The 21,485-nt window shown below is 36.0% G+C and overlaps 1 protein-coding gene and 1 non-coding gene across 14 annotated transcripts in view; one reads left to right on the forward strand and one right to left on the reverse strand.

The window, feature by feature from the left end:
• CSNK1G1 (casein kinase 1 gamma 1) overlaps positions 1-21,485 on the forward strand; it is a 188,717-nt gene that overhangs the window by 93,766 nt on the left and 73,466 nt on the right. For all 13 annotated transcript variants that reach the window (XR_004383548.1, XR_004383551.1, XR_004383550.1 and 10 more), the window contains 2 exons: positions 12,411-12,451; positions 17,914-17,983. Coding sequence is in view for 10 of the 13 variants with exons in the window: in XM_032864732.1 (XP_032720623.1) it covers positions 12,411-12,451; positions 17,914-17,983 (111 nt within the window). In the remaining 3 variants the exon portion in view is untranslated. The remainder of the gene's footprint in view (positions 1-12,410; positions 12,452-17,913; positions 17,984-21,485) is intronic.
• LOC116872132 lies at positions 1,045-1,150 on the reverse strand. Its single transcript, XR_004383598.1, has one exon. It is a non-coding gene; the product is annotated as a U6 spliceosomal RNA (small nuclear RNA).

The raw sequence follows: 21,485 nt of genomic DNA on the forward strand, positions 1-21,485 counted from the left end.
ACAGATACTCTAAAATATCTCTATTTTCAGGATATTTGATTATTTTTTCACAAAAATTTACGAAGAGTATGTTAAGGTAAATTAGAATTATAAATTATATTTGCCGAAATTTTTAGCTGTGTTACAGTAAAACTGCATATGGTATCATTTTTCTTTACAAGTTCTAGTTCTCTGGAACAAAGCTGAAGACTAGCAAACAAACCGAAACAACAATAAAAATTTTAAAATGTCTTAGCAGCTAAAATAGGTGTCTTAGAATCTATGTACCCAAAAGTTTCTATATTTTAGAACGATAGTCTTTTCCTTAAAGCTTCTGTCTTCATATTTTATATGCATTTCTAACAAGCTTTATTTTCTTAGTCTCTCATAGAGTAGATACACAGGAGAAGGGTATTATATATATCAAGAAGTAATCACTAGCAGACTGATAGCAGGGGAGGGGACAGAGTACACAAAATAGCAGTCTAGGCAGCCTTATATACTTCATTAACCTTCAAGGGTATCATTCATGTGACAATATAACTATTACTTATCTTGATCAGATTCATTAAAAAAAAAAGATGTTCTGTCTTTTAAAAAAATTTTTAGGGGTGCCCATGTGGCTCAGTTGGTTAAGCATCTGACTCAGTTTCAGCTCAGGTCATAATCTCATGGGTTGTGAGATCGAACCCCATTTCAGGCTTTGTGCTCATTGGTGAGTCTGCTTGAGATTCTTTCTTCTGCATCTGCCCCTCTCCCCACTTGTGTGCTCTCTTTCTCTAAGATAAATAAATCTTTAAAAATTATTTTAATTGAGGTATAATTGCCATATAACATTAGTTTCAGGTATACAACATAATGATTTGATATTTTTGTATATACTGCAGAATGATCATCAAAATAAGTTCAGTTAACATCTGTCATCCTACATAGTTAACAAATTTTTTTTCCTATGATGAGAACTTGTAAGATTTACTTTCTGAACAAATTATAAATAAGCAACTGTAGTCACCATGCTATACATTACATCCCCATTACTTACTTATTTTGTAATTGGAGATATGTAAAAATATGGAACACTTTGCAGATTTATATGTCATCCTTGCACAGGGATTTTGCTAATCTTAGTGTATCATTCCAACTGTGGTACATGTGCTGCCAAAATGAGCACCAGATACTCTTTATGAAGCCTGAAACCTCAGAAACATTTTCATTTTAAGTGATTTTAGTTTTTAACTTTTACTGAAGGAGTGTCACTAATCCAGAAAATTCATTTATATGAAAGAGTTCCCTAGTTAGAGTTTAAGAGATACTAATACTTTTTTTTTTCTTTTTAAAAGATTTTGTTTATTAGAGAGAGAGAGTGTATGATCAGGGGAAAGGTCAGAAGGGGACAGAGAGGCAGAAAATCTCAAGCGGACTCTGCACTGAGTGTGGAGCCTGATGTGGAGCAGGATCTTACGACCCTGAGGTCATGACCTGAGCTGAAATCAAAAGTCAAGATGCTTAACCGACTGAGCCACCCAGGCTCCCCCTAATACTTCTCTAATGAAAAGAAATAATATGCTTCTAGGAATGGGTCATGGGAGAAGAGGTCCAAATTATTATTAAACAAAAGTATCTGTGTTTAATCTGAAAATGAAGTTAAGAAAATAGTTCTATTTACAATATAATCAAAAGAGAATAAATTTAACAAAATGGGTGTAGAACTTATACTCTTGAGAGCTATAAAATGCCGAAAGAAATTAAAGAAGTCTTAAATACATGGAAAGACATTAATATTCAGGGAGCAAACTTAATATTGTTAAGATGGTAGTACTCCCCAAATTGATCTCCAGTTCAACACAATCCCTGTCTGAATTCTAGCCGGCTTCTTTGTAGAAATTGACAGGCTGATCATGAAATTCGTAAGGAGTTGCAAGGTATGCCTAAGAGCCAAATCAGTTTTGAAAAGCAAGAACAGAGTTGAATGACTCACACTTTTTTATTTTGAAACTTCTACAAAGCAACAGCGATCTAATAGCAGTGGTACTTGCATTAGAACAGATGTAGTAGAGCAATGGGAACAGAATTGAGAATCAGATATGAATCTGTGGTCCATTGCTTTTCGACCAGTGGGCAAAGTATAATTTTTTCAACAGATAGTGCTAGGATAGATGGATAGTTGAACCTGTACCTCATACCATATACAAATATTAACCCAAAATGGGTCAGCTAAATGTAAGAATCCAAACTATATAAAACCCTTAGAAATATAAGGCAAAATCTTCATGCCCTCAGATTTGATGGTGGATTCTTAGATAAGATAATATATTCTTAGATAAGTCAATTCTTAGATAATAGACTGTTTTTACCGGATGATTAAGTTCAAATCATTGACAATTCATGATTTTAGGTTTTCTAGAGTCAGTTGCTTTACCTTGAACTCTGTTTGTAGTTGTCTTTTTTTCACTCAATCCTTTTGCTTTTCAAAGGACCACCTAGACTTTTTTTTCTTCCTGAATGCCTGAAATGTCTGACTATTGCTATAGTCTTCTCCTTGTCCCTGGGTCTCCATTTGGTCTTTTAATTTTCCACAGTTGTATTATAGAGGTTTTCCAATAGCAAGTAATCAGCCTGTTTTGAAGGACTACTTCAAACCTATTAGGGATTCATAATGAAATATTTATTAATAAAATAGAGTACCAGGGATTTGCTTCAAAATAATTTACTTACTGAAATTGGGTAAGGTTACATGGGATAATCATTATATAACTTTAAAATTTTACATAATAAAATAAAAGTACTTCAGTATTTTTCTACTGCAGAGTATCATGCCTTTTGGAGTGATTCATTCCAGTTTTTTTTTTTCTTACCACGGTGATATGGACAGTTTTACACATTTGCTTAATAAAACCTAGGCCTCTGTAAGTAGTCACAGGCTTACCTTCTTGAAATGGGGTATATGGGTCTTTCTTTGACCCCATTTATAAAAGGTACTGTCCCACCCTCTTTTACCTTACTCTACTGAGCCTCATTCCGGATTTTGAGCTGCTAGAAAGCCCTCATTTTTCTGACTAACAGATTGAGCATAAAATTGTGTTTAATGGTTTAGGAAAGTTAGTGAAGCAAAGCCTATCACCGACTGAACTTGAGATCATTGCAACTACTTTTCAGAAGGCTTTTATTTGAAAAATTTTCATTTATATATGTATTCTAGTTAAATTCCAGTTAACATACAGTGTGGTATTAGTTATAGGTGTACAATACAGTGATTAATACTTCCATACACCACTTGCTGCTCATCACAGCAACCAAACTCCTTAATCCCATATTTAATCACATATTTCACCCATCCCACCACCCACCTCCACTGGTAACCATCAGTTCTCTATAGTTAAGAGTCTGTTTCTTGGTCCCCCCAGCCTTTTCTCTTTGCTTGTTTGTTTCTTAAGTTCTACATATGAGTGAGACCAAATGGTATTTGTCTTTCTCTGACTGACTTATGTCACTTAGCATAGCAATACCGTTGTTTCATCCATGTTATTGCAAATGGCAAGAGTTCATTCTTTTTTATGGCCAAGTAATATTCCATTATATGTGTATGTATATACCACATCTTTTTTTAAATTTTATTTTCTTTATTTGATAGAGTGTGAGGATACAAGCAGGGGGAGCATCAGAGGGAGAGAGAGAAGCAGGCTCTCTGCTGAACAGGGACCCCTTTTGCAGGGCTCAATCCTAGGACCCTGGGGTCACCACCCAAGCCAAAGGCAGACAGTTAACTGACTGAGCCAGTAGGCACCCCATACCACATCTTTATCCATTCATCAATGGACATTTGGGCTGTTCACATAATTTGACTATTGTAGATAATGCTTTATAAACATCGGGGTAACGTGTATCTTTTTGAATTAGTATTTTTGTATGCTTTGGATAAGTAGCTAGTGGTATGATTGCTGGATCATAGGGTGGTTTTACTTTTAACTTTTTGAGGTACCTCATGTTTTCCAAGAGAGCTGTAGCAGCTTGCATTCCCATCAACAGTATGAGGGTTCTCCTTCACATCCTCGTCAACATCTGTTGTTTCCTGTGCTGTTGATTTTAGCCATTCTGACAGGGGTGAGGTGGTATCTCATTGTAGTTTTGATTTGTGTTTCTCTGATTATGAGTGATGTGGAGCATCTTTTCATGCGTCTCTTCGCCATTTGGATGTCTTCTTTGAAGAAATGTCTGTTCATTTCTTCTGCCCATTTTTTAATTGGATTATTCATTTTTTGGGTGTTGAGATTGATAAGTTCTTTATAGATTTTGGATACTACCCCTTTATCAGAGACGTCATTTGCAAATATCTTCTGCCATTCTGTAGGCTGCATTTTGGTTTTGTTGTTTCCTTCACTGTGCAGAAGCATTTTACTTTGGTGAAGTCCTAATTTTATAGTTGCATTTGTTTCTCTTGCCTCTAGAGACATATCTAGAAAGAAGTTACTATGGCTTCTGTCACAGAGGTTATTGCATGTATTCTTTTCTAAGATTTTTATGGTTTCAAGTCTCACATTTAGGTCTTTAATCCATTTTGAATTGATTTTTGTGATTGGTGTAAGAAAGTGGTCCAGTTTCATTCTTTTGCACGTTGCTACTGAATTTCCCTACACCATTTGTTGAAGAGACTGTGTTTTTCCCATTAGATATTCTTTCCAGCTTTGTCAGAGGTTAATTGCTGACATAGTTGTGGTTTCATTTCTGGGTTCTCTATTCTGTTTCTTTGATCTATGTGTCTGTTTTTGTGCTGGTACCATACTGTTTTGATTACTACAGCTTTGTAATTTAATTTGAAGTCTAGAGTTGTGATGCCTCCAGCTTTACTTTTCTCTTTCTTTTTTTGCTTTGGCTATTCGGGGTCTTTTGTGGTTCCATATAAATTTTAGGATTATTTGTTCTAGCTCTGTGAAAAATGCTGATGGTATTTTGATAAGGATTGCATTAAAGGTGCGGGTTGCTTTGCATAGTATAGACATTTTGACAATATTTTGACACATGAGCATGGAATGTTTTTCCATTTCTTTGTGTTGTCTTCAGTTTCTTTCATCCGTGTCTTATAGTTTTCAGAGTGCAGGTCTTTTACGTCTTTGATTAGGTTTATTCCTAAGTATCTTGTTGTTTTGGTTGAATTCATGACCTTGAGATCAAGACTTGCACACTCTGCCACTTGAGTGAGCCACGTGTCGCTGGAAGGCTTTTATTGATGGCTTTTATTTTTTTTTTACTATGACCCACACTAAATAAATTATACTGTGATCCAGTGCATACGCAATTTAATATGTATGTGTATCTGCAACAAACATTTCATGAAATCATATCCTTGCTAAGTGTAGTATACTGTATTTTTTTATTTTACACTGTTTTTCTTCAAAGAACATTTTGGTCAGGACCCCATGTATTTATTTATGTCACACTCCACTAATGGATCATGTCCTGCAGTTGAGAAGACATTTTAATATTGTCTAAAATAGACATCTTTAAAATAAAATAAATAAAATAGACATGTTTTTGCATAGTACTAGTAAACATGCTCTGTGCTGTCAAAAGTGTCAAGCAAGATGTAGTAAGTTTTTTAATAATATACTACTGAAACTGACAGGTAAGTCCTTCAGAAAATTTAGCACAAAGAGAAATTTTATTTTTGCTATTAACTGCTAACCATTTGGGAAATATTTCTGCACATTATACTAATATACTAGTAGAATTAAATTAATAAAAATGAAAACGACTTGTGACTTTTTTCTTTAAAGTTGTAGTGCCGTTTTGTTATCTTCTTACCCCTAATCATACTGCCTGCTTAAAAAGATATTCTCTGGGTGCTGAAGGCATTAGGCCAGTCTGTCCTCTTTACCCTAAATAGACATGGTAACCAATCTGAGTTACATAAAAGTGGTTTCTTGTTTTAACAGAAAAGTACCCCAAGTTCGTTTGGCTGGATTTTTTTTTTTTTTTACAAGTTCTAGGTAGTAATTTATAAATGTACTACTTTCACTTTAGGGCAAGAAAATGTGACAGCTGGAGATCTAACTAAACTGGGAACCTGAGGCTGTATGTTCCTTTATCAGTGTGACTCTGAGAACTGAGACCTGCTGGTTCTTTGAAATAATGCTGTGTCTGATGAAGCTTACGGTAAATGTTGTCTCTGTAGGTGACTTACTGCGATAGGAAGTCTTCATGCAGTGGGTTTTATGGGCAGCATCACATCGAGGACTGCTACTTCAAAAGGTCTGAGCTTAGATGTAAAGCTCCAGAAGCTGCTATGTAATGCAGTTTCATTTCCATTAACAATAAAAGAACTCAGAGCCAGGAAGTGAGCGTGGGAAGCATTGTGGATTTTGTGCAACAGATTCTAAAAGCTTTGAGTGCTTGGGATTGTGCCATCTCATCGATGGTACTTTGCTGTCCATTAAACTGCCTGCCTTTCTCACAGTTATTGATAATATTTTAAAAATATATACTTAATAAATACATTTTAGCTGCAGCAGTCATTCATTCTAAATGGGCAGGATTTTAACCCTCTATTTTTGTAAGTCTTCCAGAGCAACATTTTTTAATATGTACATCATTGAGGAGGATAGTGGCTGAGTGATTGTCTAGCTTTCCACATGGCTGCATTTTGTGTTGGCCTGTTCAGTCTTAATGATGCCCTCTGGCAGAGGAATTCATTTGATGCATAGCTCAAGAGAATTATCCAGTCACCTCCATTACCTCTTAGGAATAAGGATAATTGCTTTGTAAGAGGGTGACATGTGTTCAGTTCTTTTGGTGCCCCCAGAGAAGGTTAGCAAACACAAGCAATATTTTGTGATGTATCAGCCATCACATTTCGTGTTAACATAGGCTGTCTCATTCATTATGTTTCTGTGATTATATTTTTTATATAGGTATGAAAGTTGAAGCTGAGAGATGTTTCGTAATTGTCTTGTTACTTTTAGATTTAGTGGGAACTTGGAAGGAGGCATCATCATGGTAGAGTGGAAGGGTGCTTCCTCTCTTGGTTCTCTTTCTGTTCTCCACTAGTGGAGACATCATTTTTGACCCTTCTCTTTTCCTTATCTCCCACTTTTACATATAACCCAAAGATTATTAGTTTTTTTCTTTGAAATGCCTTAATTATAAATCATATTTTTAAGTCGTTTTCTGCCGGGAAATAGTGGTTCATACCCTGCGATAAAATAAAAATTGGGTTTATCTAGCACCTAGCTGCTTGTAAAGAAGTTTCACATATTCTAACTCATGTAATGCTCATAATCATACTAGGTGTGGTAGATGTTATTTTTTAAGTGTTCTGTTACCAAAGCTTCCCCTTCATCATCTAAGTATTCTCCTCTCTTTTACTTTATACTTTGGGGCCAGATTAATAATTAGTATTTCACCATTATGCTTTTTCTCTTAGCACAAGACCTTTGTTGGTTTCACAGCAAGCTGAATAAGGAAGTCAAAACTCCTGTATTTGCATTTAGGATTATCCATATCTGATTGTAAACTAGACTTCTTTTTTTTTTTAATCCTAGAACTTTCTCAGAAGAACCTTCTCTGTATGTTAAGTTAATTTGGTTCATTGCAGCTAGCATCTGTTACCTATTATATATCAAATACTGTGTTTGTTGCTAGGGATAAGAAGTTGAGTTGAACATTCTTTTTGACCTTTTAAGTCATAAAACCACAAAGAACCAAAAAAAAAAAAAAATGTGGGAGAGAAGAGGAAAACAGGTGAGAAATGTTAACAAGGGGCACCTGGGTGGCTCAGTGGGTTAAAGCCTCCACCTTCTGCTCAGGTCATGATCCCAGGGTCCTGGTATTGAGCCCGCATCGGGCTCTCTGCTCAGCGGGGAGCCTGCTTCCTCCTCTGTTTCTGCCTGCCTCTCTGCCTACTTGTGATCTCTATCTGTCAAATAAATAAATAAATAAATCTTAAAAAAAAAAGAAATGTTAACAAAATTTTGGAAGCTGGAAAGCAGGTAGTCAAGTGGTAACTGACTTAGCAGTCCAGAGAAAGCCGATGATTGAAAGGTTAAGCCAGTTTGTAATATAAAATACACCAGTTAAGCTCAAGAATTGGAGACACTAGGAACTCAGAAAGCAAGGATGCTAGAGTAAAAAAAGAACTTAGTGGCAAGTCTATAGAAGTTGGATGGCTAAATCACCTCTTTCCCTGGCAACATGTGGCTCACAAGAGATGGAAGTGAAATACATTGTGAAAGCTGGGCCACCCAGATGAACATAGGGAAAATGAGAAACAGTTTCCCCTCTGATTGCTAATTGGTGAGACCACTGTGGCCTCTGGAAGAAGCATATCCATAAATGCTTGGGATTTCCTTAAACTCTTGCATTTTTTTTCTTCAAATGAAATCTGTGCAATTTCTGTAATAACTTTTTAACTATACAAAAGATTTTCCCCAAATCTTCAAAGAAAAGTGAAGATCTAGGAAAATTTTGTTTTATTTGTATATCTTATGGCCTGACACCTCTCCACATACACATGGTTGTATATACCTTAGAGTAAGAAGCTGGCATTCAGGGTTATTCACCTGTCCCTGTTGGATCTTTCTGGCTTTACTTCTCACCATTTCTGTCCATATACTTGTGCTTCATTCATATTGGCTTACCCAGAGTATATTGGATTCTGCACAATTTCTATCATGTTTCCACCTCACTATTCAAATTAGTATTTTATCATATACCCTTTATTGTCTCCTCTGTGAGCCTTCTCTCAAATGCCTCTTGTGGTGGAATGCTTTACCCTCCCTCATCCAATCTCCTTTATTGACTTGTTCATATTTTTCTTATAACTCGTCACATTATGTGATTAATTTAATAATTGAGCCACCTGTGTTAAGGCCCTATATGAGGACCTAGAATACAGTCTCTGCAGGGTGAGAACTGAGTGTTAGATGTCTGATATCTACATAGGCTGGGTATTAAATGTACAAATGCTTTCCCCTACCTTTGGTCTCTTATTTTTCTTTCCTTTTTTTTTTTTTTTTTTAAGATTCTATTTATCTTTACTTCTTTTTTAAAAAGATTTGTTTATTTGGGTGCCTGGGTTGCTCAGTCATTAAGTGTCTGCCTTTGGTTCAGGTCATGATCCCAGGGTCTGGGATCGAGTCTTGCATCAGGCTCCTTGCTCCGAGGGGAGCCTGCTTCTCCCTCTTCCACTCCCCCTGCTTGGATTCCCTCTCTTGCTCTCTCTCTTTGTCAAATAAATAAATAAAATCTTAAAAAAAAAAAAAGATTTATTTATTTTAGATCGAGCGAGCAAGCACTGAGGGGCAGGGGCAGAAGGAGCAGGAGAGAAAATCTTAAGCAGACTCCGCACTGAGCATTGAGCCTGATGCAGGGCTTGATCTCACAACACTGATACTACCACCTGAGCTGAAACCAAGAGTTGGAGGCTTCACCAGCGGCATTGTCCATGCACCTGTGGTCTCTTATTTTCTAGTTCATTGTTTATGCGTCCTCACAAATGGTTATTCATAATCACAGATCTGATCATGTCACTACCCTACAAAAATTTTTTGTTTTAAACTTTAAGATGGCATTGAGGATTTTTCCTGTGTGGCCTGAGCCTTACTTGTCTAGTTTCCTTTGTTACCCTAACCACTCTTCCCCTATTCCTGCTCCGTCCTGATGCTCATGATGCAACTTATAGTTCATCGACTCCCAGACCACCTTTCATTGTTAGACTACATCTACTTCATCGCTTTTTTGTTTTTTCATACAGTTTCTTTGCCTTGGGATGCCTTTTACCCTTTTTCATCTATTAAAATCCAACTCATTTTTTAAGACTTTAGCTGGGGGGTGTGGATGGGGAAAGTAGATGGGGACAAGAAAGAAAAGAATATCTTCCCCAAGAAATCCTAAACTGCCTTCTCTGTTTTCTTGCTCACAGATCAGAATCTAGGTTTATTACTCTTACATGTACACCATCACCTTACTTCACTTAAGTGTTGTATCTGTGGAATTGAAGATCTGTTAGGTTAAGCATGTACTTCAAAGGTTAAGTTAATTCTTTGACAGTAAGGGCATGTTGTACTTTAAATGTGTAAGGTGTGAATTTTGGTGCCTCTGCTCCCCATAGGAATTCTTACTGTTAAAAAAACTGGCTGGGCAGGGCGTGGAAAGGGTAGTGTCCAATTCATAAAGACTCCTAAACATGTTTACAATTTTTTTAAAAGATTTTATTCATGTATTTGACAGACAGAGATCACAAGTAGGCAGAAAAACAGGCAGAGAGAGAGGAGGAAACAGGCTCCCTGCTGAGCAGAGAGCCCGATGCGGGGCTCGATCCCATGACCCTGGGATCACGACCTGAGCTAAAGGTAGAGGCTTTAACCCACTGAGCCACCCAGGCGCCCCCATGTTTACAAGTTTAAACTTACCATTTTCCTCTAAGTGATACTAAATTTTTAGGGTCAGCCTTGTGCCAAAGTTGGTTTTGGGTCATTATAGCAGTGATTATACTGTGCCAGGAAGAGCTATCCTGAAAAATCTTTATGCAGTATTGTATCTGGTGTGGGAGAAGTCTGTGGCCAAGTTGGAGTTTTTTTTGTTTTTGTTTTTAAAGATTATTTATATGTTTTGAGAGAAAGAGACCAAGTGCAAGCATGAGCAGGGGGAGGAGCAGAGGGAGAGGGAGAAGCAGACTCCCTGCTGAGCAGAGAGCCCAACACGGGCTCAGTACCAGGACCCTGGGATCATGACCTGAGCCGAAGGCAGAGGCTTAACCCACTGAGCCACCCAGGTGCCACCCCTGCTTTTGGAGAAAATAAAATTTAATTTTGTACATGTAGAGAATCCATATAGATATGAGATGCCTGCCCAAGTTGGGGTTTTAATCTGCCTCTATTGGCTGTTTCTGCTTCAACTATCTGCTCCCAGTTATTAGTATCCTTTTCACAGTTGCATCAAATACATTTTTAAAAATGTTTTTGGTAAGAGGATTAATCAGAAACACAAATTAACTTTTAGAAGCTTAATGTAATTAATATATAGAGAAAAAATACCTGTTTTCTACTTTTGCTTCTAAAAAAAGAAGTTCATCTTAAAATTGTTTCTTAGGTATTTCTCTGGCAATCTCTGAGTCCTCTTTATTATGTTATTTGCAGACAAAAGTTATTCCTAAATTAATGTGCTCTTTGACACATGAAGGTGCTTGGCAACCTGATAGCAGTATTAAAAATATGATATGATTTGCAAAGGGCCATCTGTTGTCTAAATCCTGGTTAAAATAGGAACTTATATTGCAAGCAGTTTTTTGTTCATTATAAAAACAAAAAAATCAAAATAGTAAGAAACAATCATTTTAATACCTTAATGTACATCTTTCTATATCCTTTTCTGTGCATATATATTCAACTGTGTACATATATGTGTGTGTATATGTATAAATATAACATTTACTTCCATGTATTATTTAAATAGTAGTTACACTATATGTGCCAGTAACTTTTCATTAGTCAAGGTTTTGGGTGTCTTTGAGATGTGCACCATAGGACATTGAGAGAATCATCAGATAAAATTCTTACCCTCAAGATATTTATAATCTAGCTGATTAAGATAGGACAGATCTATAAGAAGAAATGTGAAGTCCAATGCCATAACTAAACACTCAGGAGGAATTAAAATTAGCCTTCAAGAATCAGTAGAGATGGGTAGGTGAGGGTGGTTAAGTACCCAGTGCGGAGCACAGGCTTACCAAGTGGTTAATTGCTGCTTTCATCCTCATCCTCCTTCCAGGCACTTTAGACGTCTAGGAGAATATTGGTTCCATTTATACAGGTGGAGAAGTCAGGAGGAAAAGTTGTTAATATTGCAAGAAGAACTTTGAGACGTTCCAGGTGGAAAGCTGTTTTCTGCTCATAAAGAGCTAGAGTTCTGGTGAAGAATCACAGCAGCTTTGAGAATCATCTACTGAGATGAGTCTTCCAAAAGGAGGATGGGCAGTCATTGGTTTTATTTCACTCTGTCCTTTTTGCCAAGGTGACACTGAATACCATGACAAATAATATATAATCCCCATTTGTTAGTGAGTTTAAAAAATTGAGAGGTTTGTGTTTATTGTGCCAAAAGTTAAAATGTGTGTTTTTGATATTCTGGGGTTTCTTGGTTTGCTTCATAGTTTAATAGTTGGGAAATAATAAATAACAAAATGTGTGTATGAGAGAGAAAAGAAATTTCTTTTTTTTAAGTTCTCATGCCTAACTTAAATTTCCAAATCCTCAAGTGGTTTCTATTCTTGTCTTACTGGGTCTCATTATCTCTGTTTAGCTTTTCACTTATAAATCATGTTTCATATATGTGAGTAGCATTGGGAATGTGACCTTTCTCATGACCCTGTACGCTAAGATTTTGCTTTGCATTTCCCAAAATAAATGTCACTAAAACATATACATTCTGTTTTCCCCTAGGTAAAAATCTCTACACCAATGAATATGTAGCTATCAAACTGGTGAGTAAAATTTATATTTGCGGTAATTATGTTTTGGTGCTCTCACCCTCACATATTTTTTTACAGGGAATAGTTGTAAGTATTCACAAAAATATTAATTTTTTCTCCTTTGCATATGTTCCCACATAGTCACTTTCCTTCAACCATATATAGTGTTACAGTGATGAATCACTATATACTGTGTAGTGCTGTGTAGTTAGATGTTGCTAACTATAGTTTCAGCAGCAATGAATCAAAAAATAGTTATTAAAAAATAGCTGGAAGGAAGACACTGGAAGATTTGTAATTTCTGTGAATTTTGTAACTTTCACAGTGCTATTTTAAAAGATAAAACCACTGGAAATTTTCATTTCCTTTTGCATGACTGTGACTAATTCATTTTTTAAATGTAAGGTATTTATTAATAGTATTAGAGAACCAAATCTGATCATCAAATCATGGCCTTAAAAATTGTCAAATGTGAAAATCTTGTATTCACATTTGAAACAAAAAGTTGACTTGGTTTTGTCAATACTAATCTTATAAATAATTAAAGTGGTCATTAAAGATAACATCCTGTTTTTAAAAATATGTTATTTTTGAGGAAGGGTAATTTTAGAAGAAAATTCTTTATCTTATATTTAAGGTCAATACAAAATCATTTCTAGTCATATGAGATGTCAGATGACTAGTTTCTATGATACTGTGTAAATGTTTGTCTTCCTACGAAGTTTCCCAGGATTTACAGGCAGTTTGGGGCTTTATTAGTTGGAAGACAGAGGAGTTAATGATTGAAGGAAGTATGGTGTGATAATTGTGATAATGCTTTTCTTTTCTAACAAATTGCACTTAACCACATCCATACCTGCTCTGTGTGTCAATTGAGCTTGTCAGTTTATCGAAAAGTCAGAGTTGTCTTTTGAAGACAATTATCAGACAGTTACCAGATCGGTTTCTCTACAAAGACATGGACAGGAAGCAGGGCTTAGAGCAGGTAGCTGCTAGGGAACCAAGTGTTTTCTTATGTTTGTTGACTTGGAACTCTTGTTGGAGAAAGGGGAGCAGGAAGACAGGTAATACATGTAACAGTGCAGGCCAAATATTTTCTCAGATTGAATATCAAAGGAGTAACCGTATTTTTTATTTATAGGAATTTGGTTCTGTAGAAGTGTTCCCTAGTTCATCTGTTTTTTTGTTTTTGTTTATGTTTTTAATTTTTCTGTTTTACTGCTTCAGTAAGTTGGACTAGTAACAGGAGGAAGCAGCTCCTGAAACACTTTAAAATACTGTCTCAATGCTATATATCTTTCTTATTTTCCCTTTGTTTATCAAGACTTCTCTAGAGGCTTTTTGTTAGAGACAGTCTTTTCTATCTAGATTTCCAAGTTCATACTAGTTAACCTCATTAGATAAGCTTATTACATATTGTTCACATGATGGATTACTGCATTTCACTTGTAGTTTATTGAACTTTATTCTACTTTGTATGGTTAAGAGTGAAAGCTAAAAATAGACTTCATATCATCTAGTATGATGTGTCTCAGGAGCTCATTTCTCTTTCAAATAAATCTTAAATAAAGGCTTTTTATAGGATAACAATCTTGCCTATGGGCCTTCTCTCTTGCTTTTGGGCTGTGTTCTCCATGGGAGATATGAGGGCAGTAATTGAGCTTGTTTCATTGTAACAGCAAAATTTGCCTTAAGCATTATAGTCCTACAAGGTAGCCGTCTGCTGTTGGTTTAGGATTTCAGGCAGACATGTGTGTTCCAGAATAACCGTGATTCTGGCAAATAGCCAGCCCTCTGTGGAAATGTAATCAGCATCTGGCACAGAAATATAAGGAAGCCCTGCTGGTACTGTTTTCTTTCTACTTTGTTTGGGTCTTCACTGTGGGCTTTTGTTTCTTAGATTTCTAGGAACCTTTTTAAAAAATCATATACAACACAAAATAGTATAATGAGCCCTTCCTTTACCCCATCACCGAGATTTCTCAGGTTCTTTTTAACAGAAGTTTTCTAACAGTTGTAAAAAAAGAAAAAAATTTCTCTCCATGCTCCTAATCTTGCCACCTTCCATAACACGTAGACTGAGTGTTTATAATGTACTTTCTTTATAGTGCTTCCAGAAGAGCATCTTGAAGCTCTAATTGTCTGAGCAGGCTTCAGCTGTATGCTTAAGGGGTTGGCCAAAGGGTATAAGTCCTTTCATCTGTGATAAAGAGCTCCTCATGTCTGAATATATGTGACATCTATGTCCACTTTCAGCCTTGTAACTCTAAAGAACTTTTGTGTTTTTTTAATCTGTTAGCTTAGTTACCGCTCATCAGATTGAGTATTTCCAATCAAGGTGTCCACGGTGAAGTTTTAGAGTTTTGTGTTTGAAGAAGGCTTTTTCATTCATTGCTCCTTGTGGTTTGTCAGAATCCCAAAGACTTTCTCCAGAAAAAAACCTCCAGAAAGATCAATCTCTGGTTCCATATTAATTTGTTGTCCTATTTCTGTTTGGATCCTTGTGAATTATTAGGGATTTTTCTGAAGGACAAATTCCATCACTGGCTGCTTTACTGGTGCTACAGTAGAAGATCTAAAGCCAAATGGAGACTCTCAACAGTAATCCTTCTCTGTTTGAAGACATAAATGAATAAAGAAGTGACTTTACAGTGTAATTAGTCTTATGTACTTTTTCTTTTGACTACAAGAATCTTGAGAAACTTGAAGTTCAACTCTGATGATTGCTGATTTTATAATCAAAGAAGGATATGAGTTCTTTCATGGAGCTCATTAGGGATATGAACTATTTCAGCCTTCCCAGAAGCAAAGGGATAGAGTAGATAACTTGAAGGAAATTTCTGAATTCTATGATTTATGGATTCTATATCTTAAGAAAAATGTAGAAAACAAGTGGGTTCAGGAAGAGCCTTCAAAGATGATCAAAGAACTGAAAAATAGGACCAGTGAGGAAAGGTTAAAGGAATTGAAATTACTTTGCCTGAATAAAGAAAGTCTAAGAAATGATTGAATAGTTTTGTTATTTGAAGATAGTTGTTATAGTATTCACTGGTTATTGAGGAGCTATTTCATTTTTGTTGGGGACAGAAAAGAAGTTTCAGTTGTGGAGATTTAAACTACATATAAAGACCTTTGAAATCATGAAATGTATTTAACATCAGGATGAATTATCAAGGGAAACTATGGGATCTCCTTCTTTTGAGCCGGTCTTAAAAAAAGGACAAGTAACCATTCACTAGATAAAGGACAGTTTTTTGCACAAATGTTGTTAGGAAAACCCGATATCCACACGCATTGAAGCTGAACCCTTACCTTACATCAGACATAAAAATGTAACTCAAAATGGATCAAACATCTAAATATAAGAGACAAAACTATAAATCTCTTAGAAGAAAATTTAGGGGAAAAGCTTCATGACATTGGATTTGGTGGTGATTTTTTAGATGACACAAAAAGCACAAGCAAGGAAGGAGATTGATTGGACTTTGTAAAAATTAACTTTTTTGTATTAAAGGACTCTGAATACAGTGAGAAGGCAACCCATGGAATGGGAGAGAAAATTTAAAAATCATGTATCTGTTAGAATTGTATCTAGAATTTTCCATCTTAACCCATTTTTAAGTGTGTTGCTCTGTGGCATTAAGTACATTCACACTGGTGTGCATCCATTGCCACCATCCTTCCCTAGAACTTTTTCATTTTCCTCAGCTGAAATTCTGTATTAAATACTGACTGTCCATCTCCTCCCTCATAGACCCTGGCAACCACCATTTAACTTTCTGTCTCTATAAATTTGGCTACTCTAAGTACCTCATATTAGTGAATCATGTAGTATTTGACCTTTTGTGTCTGGCTTAGTTTGCGTAGCATAATGTCTTCAGGGTTCATCCATGTTGTAGTATGTATCCAGATGTCTTTCATTTTCATGGTTGAATAATATTGTGTGTGTGCATGTACGTGTGGCACATATGTGTGCTTGTGTGTAACAAAATGTAATCACGTTTTGTTTCTTTGGGTGTTGCTAGATACTTGGGTCACTTCCACCTTTTGATTATTGTAAATAATGTTGCTATGAACATGGGCATATAAATATCAGTTTGAGTCCCTGCTTTCAGTTTTTTCAGGTATGTATGCAAAAGTAGAATTGCTGGATCATATGGTAATTCTTTGTTTAATTTTTGGAGGAACTTCCATATTGTTCTCCATAATAGCTGTACCATTTCACATCCCCACCAGCAATGCACAGGGGGTCCAATTTCTCTACATCCTCATAAACACTTATTTTCTATGGTTTTGATAATAGCTATCCTAATGGGTATGTAGATCTACTTTCCAGGGTAATGTTTGATTTTCTTGTTAACTAGTTGCCTGGTGTACTGTCAGTTCAGAACAGTTAACCAGCTATTTCTTAAAGTTCAATGTAGAGCAAAATGGTAATTTGGCTGTTTTATCTCCAGGGTCTTAAAAACACTATTTTTGCAAACTTGAACATCATATTGATTAAGGGTACATATTTTATTTTACTTTTTTTAAGATACATATTTTAATTACATTTACAATCTTTAATTTTCTTGAGTGTAAAAATACATGTGCATATAATGTTCCTCCAGGATTATTCATAATAATGAAAACTGAAAACAGTCAAAACATCCAGAAGTTTTCATATATGTGTACACACACAACACACACATACAGGGAAGTACTACAGCCATTAAAATTTATATAAAGCTTTACTCAGTTGGTAGGGCATATGACTCTTGATCTCAAGGTCATGAATTCAGGCCCTACCTGGGGCATGGAGCCTATTTAAAAAAACGTATATATATATATATATGAAGCTATTTACTGCCATAGGAAGATGTCATCATTATGTTGTTGCATTTAAAGACACAGAAGAAAAATATAGTATCTCATTCATTTTAAATATATTTTCAAGTCTGTATTATATCTAAATATATGTGTAAATATTTAGAAGGACATTCACCAAAATGTTAATAGTGCTTTTCTTTAAAATGATAGGATCCCAGATTACTTTTAGTCTCTTCCTAATTTTTGTATATTTGAAATTTTTTTCTGAGCATGTATCATTTTTCTAAAAAATAATACTGTTTATCACCCAAAATTCATAATAAAACAGGCAGAGAATACATACTGGTCTTTAATTAAAAGGTTTGGCATCTGGTTTCCTATGAGAATACATTTCAGGAGAATATTTCATGGTGAGGGAGCTATCCTTGAATTATGTCTCACACAGAGTATTTTACTTAAATATCCGTGAAGGGATTGTATATACTTCAGCTTCATCTTCCCCTAGCTGTGCTTTCAAAGAGAAATTGTGGTAAGAAAATGCTATCATATATGGATATCATCTCTAAAATATTAAGTGGTTTTAGCCCTGGTTTACTTTGAAAACCTAGGAATGGAAAAATTTTATTTGTCTACATCTGATCACAATTTCTCTTCTTGGGTTTCAGGAACCAATAAAATCACGTGCTCCACAGCTTCATTTAGAGTACAGGTTTTATAAACAGCTCGGCAGTGCAGGTAAGTCAAGTCTGTTTTCTCCATGTGCTTAGTTAGCATATAGCTTAGCTGAAAGCCCAGAAGTTTGCAGATTTTCTTGTCCAGTTGACCTTTTTTTACCAGACCGTATATCTCCCCTGTTTGCTGAGTAGGTAAATAAACATAGTTAACTAAAGCTACTTATTCTCTGGCTCCTTGAAGGGACAGGTGATTGGGTATCTGTGCCATGAGCATGCCCACAAATCAGCCTTTGAATGCTTTCACCCACCTGAAATACAAATTGTATGAGGTATTGATTTTTGGTAGTTTCCTTTTCTTTTCATTTCTTGATACTAAAAGAAAGGAGGAGGGTTTGGTAACTTGCAAGCAGTATTTTATCATACTGAGACTATATATCTGTTTTAAAGATAACTACTAAATACTAAAATACACGTTCGAAATACCATAACACTGTCATTTTATCCATTGTTCTCTTAATTTGGAAGACCTATCTTATGCTATTATATTAATCTGTGACCTTTGAAGATTTTTTAATTAGATTTATAATTTTTTAAAATATACCTTTTTTTACCTAAAAGCTCTAATTTCTGAAATATCTTACTGGCTTCCAGAAAAATACCTTGATTATGCAAATGTTACCATCCCTAAAGAGGTTATATCTATAGAATACCTCTTGCAAAAGACAAAATTGTTCAGCACTAGTTTCATTGTTTGACATTGTCAACATTCCTTTACTGTATGCTTTCTTCAGTCTGACAGTTTTATGTGATTGAAACATGTTTTTATTTCAAGTACCACTATGGAAATACTACTGTAGGAATTTGAATTTCACTTCCTAGATTATGTAGAATTATTTAAGAACGATACAGTATTATTCAAGTGGTCTTATATCCTGGCTGTGGCAGTAATCAGCCATAGTCATGACCTAGTAGGGCCAAGATAGGCATCTGTCTTTCATTGAACCTGAATGGGTTCTTGATCACAATAGCCTCTCAGCGTATGTTTGTTTATTGATTATGTCCTTAAATATGGAATGTTCCAGGCATAGGATTTAAGATAGGATTTAAGATTGAACCTGAGTTCACAGAGCATTTGTGTAACTTGATTCTTGTCTTGCCAGAACTAAACTTTTAAAGTTGACTGTTAAGTTGTTCCTGTTTTTATAAATTTCAGGGTGACAATTATCATAGCTCATTTTTAATTAAATATGTTTATACATGTTTCACAAATCTAAGGCTCAAGTAAAAACATGCTAGATCCAGCCCACCTTAGAAGTTTGAGGGGGCCTGTGGAAGGGGACCAGACCAGTCTGCAGTGCAGGATTTCCTCTGTAAGCCCTTCCCAGTAGACCCATCCGACAGGCCAATCTTCCCTTTTCAATATGTAGTGAAAAATTTCATGAACCTGTTATGTAGGAATAGCATCTGTGCTCTTCCTGAATACAGGAGAATATTGCAGATTCTTAAGTTTTGACATTGTTCATGCACTGGAAAGGATTAAATAGGGAGAGGATTGGAGGAAAGGGGACTTCAAAAAAATTGCCTTTCGGGACGTCTGAGTGGCTCAGTCGGTTAAGCCACTGTCTACGGCTCAGGTCATGATCCCAGGGTTCTGGGATCGAGTCCCACATGGGGCTCTTTGCTCAGCAGGGAGCCTGCTTCTCTCTCCGCCTCTGCCTGCTTGTGTGTGCTCTCTCTAGATCTCTCTCTCTCTCTCTCTCTGACAAACAAATAAAAAAATGAAATCTTAAAAAAAAAAAATTTGCCTTTCACTTAAGGCAGCAAGCAACCTCTGAGACTAGTGGGGATAGCAAGAACGCTGTTTGAGTGGTCAGGCCAGTTATTGGCCATCATTGGTCTCCCTCCCAATACTTCTGGCAATCATCTCAAAGTCGCAAAGCCTTCTAGGTCTTACATAAAGTTCAGTGCTGATTCCTGACTCCTTTTCTGCTTTTTGAGATTAACTGCTCTTAAAAGTAGCTGTGGTGGATATCATCTTTTTAATATTCTTCCTGCAGCTAACAAGGTAGCCAGAAGCTTTTCTAAGATAGGAGGAGCTTCAGAATCTGTTACAGTTTCTACCAAGTGTAAGAAATTCTCCTAGGGTTTTTTTAACAAATGATCATCCATCTCTGCTTGATTACTACAAACTGTAGAGTTTACCCCTCTTCTAGATAGTTCAGTATTGGAAAGCCCAGGCCATTAGAAGTGCTTTATATGAGGCCAAAATTTGCCTTTATTTCCATGCAGCACAGTTCAGCTCTCTTGTACCAGCTCAGAGGCATCATAGCTGGTATATACTGCCCCCTTCACCACTCATCCCAAGTCCTCTTTCAAGCCAAATGTCTTTAGTTCCTTCAGTCTTTCTGTATACATGTTTTATAGATGTTTCACTATCACCTCTGTCTAGCACGAATATATACTCACTCACTCTCTTTCCTTCCCTCTCTCCCTCCCTCCCTCTCCTAGTTTTGTTATGAATGAACCTCATAAAACAGCACCACTAACTCTTGAGTATGGAAATAATGGCATTATTATCTTCCTTGGTCTGGACACAGTATTGCTCTTAATTTAGATTAGCTATCTTAACCATTTCACTGGTTGACTTTTATGCTTTTACGGTGTTTTACTCTGCTGAAACCTTCACATCTTTTTTTCGTGTAAGTTGCCATCAACCCAGACTTTCTGCATTTTGTGGTTATGTAATTGATTTTGAGCACCTAAACATCTTAAAGGCCATACTGGGATTTTTTCAATCCTAATTCTGTTCCTGGTGATCCTGTATTGAACGTTCTATAACTGTGATGACATATTCCACCCTCCGGCCCTGCAATGAGACCATAGGTTCTGGAGAACAAGGCTTGTATCTTCTGCTTCCTTGTGTCTCAAGTTTATCTCAAGGCCCAACATAGTTCATTCACATGATAGGCAGCTAGGAAGTATTTTGGTGAAAGAAAAAAAGTTAGGAAGATTTGATAAGCATGCCTTTTTAGATTTGCCAAGTTATTAATAAAAATATTTCCTGGGGATGGCCGAAAAAGGAAATTTATTTTGAAAGTAAATCATTTGACAAGAAAGTAGACACGTTTTCACCATGTCTTATTATAAATGTGAGCATGAACATCCAGTCCTTACAAGCGAACATTTCTCTTCCTATTTTTCTAGAGTGAGTTCCAGCTGCAAATGTGACTCATCAGTAGTTAATATTTAAACAGCCAGAGCTTATATGCCACTCTCTTCAGAACCAAGGTGATGTGGCATTGTAAATAAACAATGTTTCATGTTGCAGACAGTGATCAAAATAATGTAATCGTTTTTACTCACTAGCTTTTGTCTGTCATTATTCATCACAGGCCAGTGATTTGTAAAATATTTGGGTATCATGACAAAGAATACTTAAAAAAGCCCAGTGTGACTTAGATTTATTCAAGGAATTAATAAGTGCTTATAAAATGGATGCAGGGTACCTGGGTGGCGCAGTCTGTTAAGTGTCCCACTCTTGGTTTCAGTTCAGGTCGTGATCC

This window comes from Lontra canadensis, unplaced genomic scaffold (genome assembly GCF_010015895.1).
Source record: "Lontra canadensis isolate GAN:19392208 unplaced genomic scaffold, GSC_riverotter_1.0 scaffold28, whole genome shotgun sequence".
In the NCBI taxonomy this organism is placed as follows: domain Eukaryota; kingdom Metazoa; phylum Chordata; class Mammalia; order Carnivora; family Mustelidae; genus Lontra; species Lontra canadensis.